At 51.2% G+C, this 12,024-nt stretch overlaps 1 protein-coding gene across 1 annotated transcript; it reads left to right on the plus strand.

Annotated features, from left to right (window-relative positions):
- The first annotated feature begins 21 nt into the window (after positions 1-21).
- LOC132008728 (voltage-dependent N-type calcium channel subunit alpha-1B-like) lies at positions 22-4,342 on the plus strand. The gene is made up of 3 exons (XM_059387303.1): positions 22-226; positions 480-724; positions 1,091-4,342. The coding sequence occupies exons 1-3, from the start codon at positions 40-42 to the stop codon at positions 1,619-1,621; spliced, it is 963 nt and encodes a 320-aa protein (XP_059243286.1). The 5' UTR covers positions 22-39; the 3' UTR covers positions 1,622-4,342.
- Positions 4,343-12,024: the final 7,682 nt, after the last annotated feature.

The raw sequence follows: 12,024 nt of genomic DNA on the forward strand, positions 1-12,024 counted from the left end.
CCCCCCCCCCCGCCACAGCCGGCCCCCAGCGCCAGCCCCATGAAGCGGTCCGTCTCTACACTGGCGCCCCAGCGCCCTCATGTGGCTCATCTCTGCAACGCTGCCCTGGACCGCGCCCCCGCCAGCCAGCCTGTGCCCCACCACCACCACCGCTGCCATCGCCGCAGGGACAGGAAGCAGAAGTCCCTGGAGAAGGGGCCCAGCCTGTCTGCAGAGACAGATGGTGGTGCGTGCAGGGGTCCCTCCTATGTCCAGGGCCTGGGGCAGGGGTCTGAGACCCTCTTCCTTTCTGTACCTCGACCACATAAGCAGTCCTGAGTAGGGGGTGGTGAGTCGCAGGTCTGGGGGGACCAGGCAGGACCACCCGCCCACCTCAGCTCTTACCCTGGGTCCTCCTGCTAGTCATGGGGACCAGGTCTGGGCTGGGGGTCTGTCTCCCCACCTGGCTCTCTGTGCTGACTTCACCTCTTTCTGGCCAGCACCCAGCAGTGCTGCAGGGCCAGGCCCACCCCCAGGAGAGGGACCCACAGGCTGCCGGAGGGAGCGCAGACAGGAGCGCGGCCGGTCCCAGGAGCGGAGGCAGCCGTCTTCCTCTTCCTCGGAGAAGCAGCGCTTCTACTCCTGTGACCGCTTTGGGGGCCGTGAGCCCTCGCACCCCAAACCCTCTCTCAGCAGCCACCCCACATCACCAACAGCTGGGCAGGAGCCGGTACCCCCGAGACCGGTAAGACAGGACCCCCTCGTTGCCCCTCCTTACGAGACTCCCCCTCCCCACCATGTTCCGAATCCTCCTTCATGTCCTGGTTCCCTGGCCCGGGGCCCCACGGCTCCCCGCTCCAGCCCAGGCCTCCTGTCCCAACTGCCCTGGACTGGCCTCTGGTCTCGCCTCTCCCTGAACGGTGCCTGTCCCTCTGTTACCCACTGTTTCCAGCTACGTTGCCCCCACCACACACTCGACCAGTCTCCCTCCTCGGCTGCCTGCCTCTCTCCATGCCTTACCGCGCCTCCCCACAGTGGTTCTCACCCGCGTTGGCCTCTGGTCTGGTACTTTCATTTTTTTCTTTTCTTGCCCTGTTCTGCTTTCTTGTAGGGTGGTGGTTCAGTGAACGGGAGCCCCTTGTTGTCGACATCCGGTGCTAGCACCCCTGGCCGTGGCGGGCGGAGGCAGCTCCCCCAGACTCCGCTGACCCCCCGTCCCAGTGTCACCTACAAGACGGCCAACTCTTCGCCTGTCCACTTCGCTGGGGCACAGACCAGCCCCCCCACCTTCTCCCCGGGCCGGCTTAGCCGTGGCCTTTCCGAGCACAACGCTCTGCTCCAGAGAGACCCCCTCAGCCAGCCCCTGGCTGCCGGCTCCAGGATCGGCTCTGACCCTTACCTGGGGCAGCGTCTGGACAGTGAGGACACAGCCCGCACCCAGCCCGAGGACACGCTTACCTTTGAGGAGGCCGTGGCCACCAACTCAGGCCGCTCCTCCCGGACTTCCTATGTGTCCTCTCTGACCTCCCAGTCCCACCCCCTCCGCCGCGTGCCCAACGGCTACCACTGCACTCTGGGACTCAGCTCGGGCGGCCGGGCCCGGCACAGCTACCACCACCCCGACCAAGACCACTGGTGCTAGCTGTGCCACCCACGCCACGCACCTGAGCAGCGGCCGCGTTCCGTTGATGAGTTTTATCATCCATGCTGGGCTCCCGGGGACGCTCAGGGGCACCGAGGCGGGGGCAGCAGCCCCTGGGAGGAGGGGCCCTGCCTTTGGGGCCAGCTGGGGGGAGGCCCCGCTGCTCCCCCCACCCCGCCTCCTCTTTCACACTGGACCAAGTCCTAAAGCCCTTTCAGAGAGAGATGTGGCTCTCTCTGTCCGCTGGTAGGCTGCCTGCCTGGGTCTCGTACCACAGACCCTACACGGGAAGTGGCTGCATGTGCTGAGTAGGACGCCGCCAGTCTGAATCCTGCGTGATGGGTCCCAGCATCTGGGGTGTGTGTCTGGAGCCATTCTGAGGAGGTCTGGATCTCACAGAGGCCATCCTTTATCCAAGTCTGTGGTACGGGGGAGCCTGGCCCGTTTGAACGCCTGGCCAGACAAGACAGAGTTGACGGTCCACGGCAGCAGCCTCGGGAGCCTGGGCCGCGGCTCCATGCATTCTGTCAGCGCCCACAAACACAGACACACCTGGCGTGGCTCTTTGTACCCGAAACCACAAATGGGCACCAGAAATACACTCACACACTCTGTCCTCTCCCAGATGCTGTCAACCCTGACGGGGACCAAATCTGGAAAACATTCTGGCTGTTGGTTTTGGTTTTTAATCACAATACCCTTCCCTCTTTTGTCAATTCCATATACTTGATCTAGAAAAAAGAGAAAAACAGAAAACTGGGGAAGGAAATAGTAATACTACTTAAAAAAATCCAACTTGTAGGAAGCTCTCAGCTCTTTGGTGTGTCTGCGTGCGTGCGTGCGTGCGTGTGTGTGTGTGTCTTGTGTGAGGAGACGCTCTTGCGTCCAGCCTGGGTGGTCCCCCAGCTCCCCTGGCCCCTGCTGCTCTCGACCAAGTGCCTGACTTCCGAGCCCTCTCGTGCCAGGCTCCTGGGGGCAGTGACGTGAAGCCTGTGTGAAGTGTGGGTGAATCCTTGGAACTGTTCCCAGTTCCAGACATCGACCAGGTGCAAGGCTGGTGTCCGTGGAGAACACTCGTGTAGCATCCAGTGGGACGGCTGTCGTTGGAAACGAAGCGACCACTTCCCGTTTTCCTCCCACGAGTAAAAGGGCTTCCTGGGAAGCCACACAGCGGCGTAGAGCATGTCCGCGTGGGGTGTTTTCAGTCTGTTGCACATCTGAATCTCAGGGACGGGATGCCTGCCAAAGGGGGCATGATGTCTATTGTCGTGAGTTTCTTTTCAGAGAAGGCCAGAGAGAGGGAGAGGTACTGGGAAGAGGGAGAGGTGGGGGCAGGAGGGAGGGTCTGTGTCTGAGCAGATGCGGCACTTGGGACGCCCCGAATGAATGAGGCCAAAACTCAGAGGAAGTGACGCGGCAAGGAGAAGCTTTGAGACTCTGGCTCGGGTGGGAGGCACGCTAAGCTCGGCACTGTTTGTGGCACAAGATATGGGAAAGCAAAAAGCGAGAGAGAAATCCAACCTCATGGCCACTCTCAAAATGGAAACACCGGAGGAGGCTGCGGGTAAAATGCCGGGAGACCCTTTGTTTCGTGGATCAAAGGAGTACTTAGATGGTTAGATTTTGGTGCGCCCTCCATGTTGGAAACGTCAGATGATCGCTTTGCTGGATCATTTGAGTGTTCCCATTGGCTGTCACCCCATGACTCACCTTAAAGAAACTTGGCCTGTGATGTGTGTGTGCGTTTCTCTGTGTGGCGGTGTGTCGCAGTGAGTGGGTGTCGCTAACCCATAGGGCTATGCAACAAAAGACACATGTTCAGTAGAACTAAATCACCTGTTCTAGGGTTTCAGCATGATTGTGACCAAACCATTTTATAGAATTTCCTTACCAGAAGGCACAACACTCTGAAACTTTAAGATTACAGAGTATTTTACTGCAATAGGAAATGATAACTGGAATGGTATCTCAGCCTGCATGAGATCGCTGTGCTCCTGTTGCAAAGCCGAAGGATGTGTATTTTGATACTGATGTTTCATCTCTGGCCCATGTTATTTTGAATGTATCCATTCTGTGCAGAACCACAGCTGCTTCCAAGGCCATGGTCGGTGGAGAATCACTGTTGTAGCCCTGCACAGCCTCACCAGTTTGTCTGGATTCTTCTAGACACTGGAATTGGTGAAAACTACAGGGAGTGGGGGAGGAGATACTGTGTCTTGTTTTCCTGACTTTGGGTTTTGTTTCTGTATCGTCTCTTCTCAGCTATCATATGTTTCCACTGAGATCTCCTAGTGAGTTGCCAAATTTGAAATGCATTAACCAGTTGTCTGCATCTGGACCAGTCAAGCAGTGGCTGTAGTTTGAATAAGTTATGTGTGCATGTAAAATATATACATATATACATATATACAAGTATGTGCATGACATGTATATCTTCGTACTTTTTGATACAATGTACTCATTTGTTAATTTTTAATTATATTTGATATAAATCAAAGGTTTGTTGCAAAACTTTATATTTAAGAACAGTGTTAAAAAAAAAAAAACCCAAAAAGAAGTCCCAACCATGCAACACAACTGGGACCTGCTTTAAAACAATCCTGTGATTGATGAGTTTGCTGCCTGAGTAATATTGATCACCCAGACTTTGGATTCTGCTATTGTTTCTACAATGACATTTTGTATGAATCAAAGTCCTTGGATTAAAATAAAACTTAGCAAAAAATCAAATCAAACCCCACCATGCTGCTGGGTAATGTATGCCGGGGGTGTGGGAGTCAGCGATCTGAGTGTCCTCAGGAGGCTGGGCTGCCTCCGTGGGCACGCGGGCGGGAGTGCACAGCCGAGGAGCTCTCTGGAGAAAATAAGACCCCTCTAAAACTTTTTTGGGTCTGTTCATGATGCAAGTGTGGTGTTGGGGTGACGGTCATGGGCTGGGCTCAGGATCAGTGCCCGGATCAGGACCATGCTCTGGGTTAGGGTTAAGCGTCATCAGCTTTCTTCCCCTTCCTCCATCTCCCTACGCCTCCAGGATGGACAGGACTCACCCAGGGTCACACGTGAGTCAGAGGTGAGTTGGAACATTGGTTTTTGGCCCCTCACTCCTGGGCTTTAACAGAAAAGTGAAATAGCTCATCACTGACTGTTTCAGATCCAGCTCAAGCCCAGTCAAGAGCTGTAAGGGCCTCAGAGGTCATACACAGCTTTTCCTCCCTCCCACCTGTGAAGGGTGCCACTGGCCACCCTCTGCCTGGGCAGCCGCAAGTTCTAGCACCACCCTGACCCATGAGGGCACTGAGGAAACACGTATGGATTGATACAGGACTGACTACAGTGGCCTACCTGCCCCCATGTGCAATCTCCTTGCAGGCTGGTGGGGCTCTCCTGGCCCTGGCTAGATCCTCCGTCCCATCCAAGTGGATCAACAGTGAACAGTGGACAGGACAGCCCTTGGCCTCTCACCATCTCAGGAGGCATCTGTGGTCCTCCAGTTCAGGCCAGGCATGGTCTTGACAACCCCTATGGCCAGTTACTGAGCTGACTGTGCTCCTGGAACGTAGTAAGTCCATGGGCAGTGTAGACAGCCCCACAGGATGTTTCCATTGCCAACATCTGCGTGGTTGAGACAAGTGCGTCCTCCCTCAGTCTCTTAACCTTCCAAGTGTTGGATGTGGCCCTGGCCACAACAGCTGTCCAGCAGACTGGCTCTTCTGTCCTTTGGCCTCCCAATACGTATGTAAACCTTGGACATGCATAGTTGTTAGAATCAAGGTTATGGGAGTAACTGTGTCTCCCAGCGAGCAGTTTTCTCAGTGAGACTCTGTGGTTTGAGAGAGCCACATGCATGATTCAGGGACTGTGGCCTCTAGAAGGTGTGCCACATGTGGATTCTAGGTGTGGAATGATCCTTGAGCCTCCCTTGACTTCACTGAGCAGTAATTTCCTGACCATCCTCATATTTGGTGTCTACGCTTTGTGAAGGAGAGAGAAGAGACTGGAAATGAGCCGGTGTGTTCTCTGGGGTTGGGTGATTGATGTGTGTGGGGGGCAAGGGTGACTCTCAGGCTTCCCTCCTCCCAAGGACACAAGTGAGGCCTGTGTGCCATCCAGTCTCTGAGATGCGAGGACCCAATGCCCAGGGCAGGAGCCTTGAGTTTCCCACCAATAGCAAAGTTGCTTTCTCAGCAGTTAGAAGAGCATCTTGCCGTCGTGGGAGGACAGGGAGAGCCCTGGATGGGCAGTTGCAGCCCCTGACCCTAAGTGGACCCCTTCCTTCCCTGGGTTTCAGATTCCACAGCCCTGTAGTCACCCACCAGTGATGCAGAATCTGCTGCTTTCCCCGCCCAGCATCCGCTCTCACATCCAAGGCCAGTATCTCAGCTTCCCTTTGGGAACCACATCTCACCTGCCTCCCATCCAAACAGTTCCAGAGGGCAGACTCCACATTCCACCCCCCTCAAAGACGGACACATGATCCAAGTCTACCCAACCCCATGCTATGTCCTCTGGGTGCTCTGATGGCTTCAAGGATGAGAGTGTGACCCAAGCCAGGCCAAAGACACTTAAAGTCATGACTTCATGGAACCCAAGGGAAAGAGAAACCCTTCCTAGTATAACGGATGGTGAGTGGATGTCAGCCCGGAGTTGTGCGCGGCCCCAGATGCAGTGAGAGAGACTGTGCCTGGGAATGGGGCCTCCCCAGAGCCCTTAGCAGGATGGAGGGTCAGAGAGGGTCCAGCTCACACTGTGAGAGTGCGAGCCCTTGGGCCTGCCGGATCTAGACCCACTCTTGTTTCTTACAAGTATTAATGTATTTCTACCATTTAAAGTATTTATTTTACCTCAGTAAATATGTCCAGTCCCTTGCCATCCAGAGTGCTAGGTGACACATCAGGGTTGGCAATCCCTGAGACTTCCATGCGCGGTGTCCTCACAGGGTGGGCCATAGCTGGGGGTAGACAAGAAGATGGGGTCAGATCTCAGGGGAGCTCCGGAACAGTTCTATCTCTGTTCCTTCTGGGTCCCCGGAGAGGAAAACCCCAGAACAGTGAGGGGAGAACCAGCAGGAGCAAGAGGCCCCTGGATGGTTAAGTGATCTGCTTGTTTTTTCCTTATTTTAGGGTCCATTTTGTTAATGCGCATTCTTATTAGGAAATTACCCATTTCCTATAAGCTTCCTGTCCGATGCAATAGGTTTCTATTATTTGACCTTTAATTTCTACTCCTTCTTTAAAAAAAAAAAAGATTTTATTTATGTATTTGATAGAGAGAGAGAGGGAGAGAGAACAAGCAGGGGAAGCAGGAGGGAGAGGGAGATGCAGGCTTAATAGGGAGAAGCAGATGCTTGACTGAGCCACACAGCCGCTCCTAATTTCTCCTCTTTTTCTAGTTTTCTACAGAATTTTCACAATTAATGAACAAATATTTGCATGTTATTTTTAGCTAAAGTCTGTATTTTATTTAAGTTCCCTCCGTTCTACCTTTCTTGCTCCAGGATCCCACGCTAGGCACCACGTGACATGTACCCATCATGTCTCTTTAGGCTCTTCTTGGCTGTGACAGTTTCTCAGATTTACTTGTTTTCCTCATGAGTAGACTTGGGTTCTGGGTTTTGAGGAAGCAGATGAGGGAGGTAAAGTGCTTTGTCATCACTTTATAACAAGGGAACACTTATCACTGTCCGTGTTAGTGGTCACCTGGCTGAGGCAATGCTGGTCAGGCTTCCCCATTGTGAAGTGACTGTTTGCCATGAACAGGAAGACACTGCTCTGAGGCCACACTTTAGGAGAGGGGAATTAACGCCATTTCCTTGATGAATGGCTGAGTGTCTACATCCATTATTTGGAATTATTTTTAATTTGTTAATAAAAATGCAACCAGGTGATGTAAAAGAGCCCACTCCCATTGGCTTCATTGAACAATTCATGAAATAGGCAGCATCTCATTTAGCAAAAAGAAAGGGGCCCCTTTGAGCTGCAGGGAAGGGAAGGTATTCAAAGGCACAGAGGGGATCGAAAAAAAGAAATTACTAGAAAGGATGCACTAGATGCATCCTAGGATGCATTAGACAATGTCCTCTTCCTAAAGGGAACAGAAGGGGCCATTCAGTTCATTTTCCAGGTTGACTGGTTGAAGTTTATGCAGAGGTGAGGGTATGTGGAACTGCACTTAGGTCAGATAGTAAGTCTGGTTTGCCGGCTTGGGTTTCTTGATATAAGTGACTCCATTTGGGGCCTATGGTTTCTTTTTTAAAACATCATTTATTCTGGGGCATCTAGGTGGCTCAGTTGAGTGGCTGCTTCGGCTCAGGTCATTATCTCAGGGTCCTGGGATCAGGCTTCCTGCCCAGCGGGGAGTCTGCTTCTCCCCCTCCCTCTGCCTCTCCCTTCTGCTCATGCACTTTCTCTCTTTCAAATCAATAAATGAAATCTTTAAAGAATCATTTATTTTTACCAGTATGGACACCAGGGTAGGTCAAGCTCCAGCACTACAGTTTGGTCGCAGGCTCATTCCTGCTTTGGTGATTGGGAGCGCTTTCCACCGGCTCCTGTTTTCCACTGACATCATTCCGTCTCTGTGGCTCTTCTCCTGAGGCTTCCTTACTGTCTGACACTTCCCGATTATCCTGGCTCCTATACTTCCTGTCTCAGTTCTAGTGTCAGCAATTTCAAGGAGCCCTGGTTAGTAGAGGATGGTATTAAAGTCTTAACATGTGGGAGCTAAATGTGCTCAGCGGACAATGCGAGGCAACAAATGCATGTATTCCCACCTATGCTGACGCACCTAATCTTAAAGATTTCTATGTGCAGCTGTCTGTGTCCGTATCAAGCTAAAGTTGAGTTTACATTGATGTCTCCAACCTGGTCCATCACCACGTGGAGATTGTGATCTTCTCCCTTTGCTGATCTGTAACTTCCTACTCTAACAGGGATAAACCTGGCTCTTCTCACCTGCCATTGATTTAACTCTGGCTCCGTTCCAGATTACGGATGTGGTGTCTTCAGAACTGATAGCTACCACTCTTCAGGGAAAGAACTTTATCAAATGGAATCCACTATGTACATATAGTACATTTTTCTTTACTTTAAAGATTCCATTCATTTCCAAAGTTACTTAGGTCTGCACCTTTTGTCATGCAATCTACAGTGAGGGTCTTTTTTCCCCCATATGTTTCTCCCCCACTTCCAAAGATTTATTTATTTATTTATTTGACAGACAGAGATCACAAGCAGGCAGAGACACAGGCAGAGAGAGAGGAGGAAGCAGGCTCCCTGCTGAGCAGAGAGCCCGATGTGGGGCTCGATCCCAGGATCCCGGGATCACGACCTGAGCTGAGGGGAGAGGCTTCAACCGACTGAGCTGCCCAGGCGCCCCACCCCATATGTTTCTAATACAGTTAGATTATGTGTCATGTTCTGTATTCCATTGAAGGGGAGGAAGAATTTTTTTTTTGGCCCGAAGTTCTTACCGTGGGACTAAGAATAAAATTGACATGAGACAGATTAACAGGAGAAAAAACCCAAAGTGTAATGATGTGTGCCTAGAGACCCAATAACGAAACTGAGGTTTAAAGAAATGATCAAGGAAGCCAGGTTTCATACTTTCTAGACAAAGAGAAAATAAACCTTTGATGAAATAAAGGACAAAGAAAACTTAATCTTGGGAGCTTCAGTTAGTAAGGCATTCTAGACAGAATTTAGCTGGGGGAGTAAATTAGTAAAAAGTAATGAGGATTTTTTTTTTTAATATATATATATACAGCCTCATGGGCTTGATGTGTCCCATCTCTGGTGATGTTGAAATCTCTTTACCTCCTGGTACAGGGACATCTTCACAGGAGAGATTGATTTCCTGCTTCCCGGGGGACAGAGGAGGGTCTAGGTGTCCTCACTGCATAGGCTGTCTCTTAAGTAACTTTTATTAAAATGATCTATATGTCGAAGTGGCAGATTTGGGGCAGCCTGCCCTTGAGCCCCTATACCATCCTGTGACACTCCCACATCGTAGATAACATAGTTTCAGTAGATTATGATTTACTCTTTGGGATGTAAAAGTGTTTGTGTTTTTTAAAGATGTTGTTTTTAAGTAATCTCCACACCCAATATGCGGCTCAAACTCACAACCCCAAGATCAAGAGTTGCATGCTCTCCTGACTGAGCCAGCCAGATGTCCCAAAAGGTTTGGGTTTTGACAGATTCATAATGACAGGTATAAATCATTAAAATATCATGGAACTCATCCCCTGATGCTTTTGTCATCTCTAGCTTTGCCTTTTCCAGAATCTCCTTCAATGTGTGTAGCATTTTCACACTGGGTTCTTTCACTTAGAAAAATACATGTAAAGTTCATTCTTGTCCTTGTATGGGGTGATGGTTCTTTTCTTTTTATTGCTGAATAGATAAACAGGAGACAAACAAGTCAAAGTTTAATATCATGCATTCATCTTGTATTCATGGGAGATGCCCAGGAAAACAGAATAACTCTGTGAGTGGCTCAGCCCTCACCCTAAATGCCACCTTCAACTAAAGACCAAAAGATTTTGGGTGGTGGGAAGGCCAGTTAAGGGATGTTATCAGTGAGCAGAGTAAACAAGGGTACAATTGTTACACAGATTTAAGTCTGTGCTTTCTCTTTTGGTATGAGTTTCTTGAGGTTTAGTCATTCTGTTCCTGAAACAGAGGGAGACAGGCTTACAGATGGAGTGTTCCTTTAGAAGTGTACATTTCACTCACCAACAGCAACTTTTACCCAGTTGTCAGAAATTCTCCCATATCTGCCGTTTCTTAAGACTAATCAGTCCAAATAACCCTTGTGACAAAGAGGCATATTTTGGGTGGCATATTCTGCTTCCTTCCCATGGATGCACTTAGTTCCCTTATGGGTTCGTTTATGGAAGGACATCCTGGCTTCTCTAACTTTGTAACCATCATGCATGGAGCTACTGTGCATAACTGCATGGGAGTTTTTGCTTGGAAACAGTTTTTCAAAGCAGTTGTTTAAATACCAGAAGTGCGATTGTTGGATCTTAACACGAGACTTATTTAGGTTTGTTAAATCTGTCCAAACTGTCTTCTGAAGGGACAGTTGCTGTCATTCCTCCCTTCCCAGCCATCGGTATTCTTGTTTTTGGAGTTTATCATTTGTAATAGGTGTGCAGTGCTGTGTCACTGTTGTTTAAACTTGTACCTTCCTAATGACGAGGTTGGGTAGATTTCTGTATGTTTATTTTGTCCAGGCACTTTCAGATCCTTAGGCATTATCGATTAGGATGTTGTTTCCTTATTATTGAGTTCTGATAGCTTTTTGTATATTTGGAATGCAAATATTTTACCAGATAGGTATTTTGCAAACATTTGCTCCCATTTTTTTTTTGGCTTGTCTTTTGGTTTTCTGAGCAAGGTCTTTCATAAAGCAGAAGTTTTTAGGACTTCATGTTATCAATTTTTTTTCTTCTGTGGACTGGCTTTCGGTGTTGTGTGTTAAAAACTCATCACTGAGCTCAAGGCTCTTCTGTTTTCTTTTTGCTATTTTGATTGTTTTACATTTTAAATATATCTACAATTTTGAATGAATTTTGGTGTAAGTTGTAAAGCTTGTGTCTGTATTTCACTTAATTCCATACAGTTTCTAATTAATTGTTTCTATTTCCGGAGAACTCAGGGGATGATTGGACTCCGTTTCAGTTGGCATTTCCAAAACGTAATGGATTCAGCCAGACCCCAGGAGGGACAGGTGTCTGCCCTGACCTGAGTGCACCGCATCCTGCGCCTCCCCCACCGCCTGCAGGGGGCGCCAGAGTCCGGCTCGCGGCCCTTGCTGGGCATGCGCGCTCAGGCCGCTTTCTCTGGCGCGCTGACAGGCGTCCGAACGCCTCAGGACCCTCTGTGTGGACGCCCAGGCTTGGGGAGGACGCGAGCCTCCTCCACAGTCAGGAGCCCGGCCTCCTCAGGACCATCTGCGGAGGATGTAGGGCCGCGTCCACACCGACAGGGGTCCGGCCTCCTCAGGACCCGCGGTGGGGGCTTCCGGGGGATGTGCGGCCGCGTCCACGCTGACAGGACCCGCTATGGGGGGTGTGCGGCCGCGTCCACGCCGACACGAGTCCGGCCCCCTCAGGCCCCGTCGTGGGAGAAGGTGAGCAGAAGGCGCCGGAGCGGGCACTGCCGACGGGGTGCGGGGCTCGCAGGACCCCCGGAGGAAGGGCGCGCTGTGTAGACGGTGCGGCTTCCGCGGCTTTGTGGGCGGCGCGGGGGTCCCGCAGGGCTGAGCGCGGGGCTGTGGGGTCCCCCGGTCCGGGCTCGGATGCGCCCCGGGTCGCGGCTGTGTCCGGGCGCCGCGGAGTCGACTCCTGCCGCCCCTCGGGGCTCCCGCTCCGCCCGCCCCGCCCGCCTCGGCCCCGCGCG

The sequence above is a fragment of the Mustela nigripes genome, unplaced genomic scaffold (genome assembly GCF_022355385.1).
Source record: "Mustela nigripes isolate SB6536 unplaced genomic scaffold, MUSNIG.SB6536 HiC_scaffold_795, whole genome shotgun sequence".
Taxonomy (NCBI): domain Eukaryota; kingdom Metazoa; phylum Chordata; class Mammalia; order Carnivora; family Mustelidae; genus Mustela; species Mustela nigripes.

What these genes read in the sequence shown, in the direction of transcription:
- LOC132008728 (XM_059387303.1), top strand. Translation starts at nt 40, where the DNA reads ATGAAGCGGTCCGTCTCTACACTGGCGCCCCAGCGCCCTCATGTGGCT. An exon ending in GTCTGCAGAGACAGATGGTG is followed by an intron (nt 227 to 479) that starts GTGCGTGCAGGG and finishes CTTTCTGGCCAG; the next exon opens with CACCCAGCAGTGCTGCAGGG. An exon ending in AGCCGGTACCCCCGAGACCG is followed by an intron (nt 725 to 1,090) that starts GTAAGACAGGAC and finishes GCTTTCTTGTAG; the next exon opens with GGTGGTGGTTCAGTGAACGG.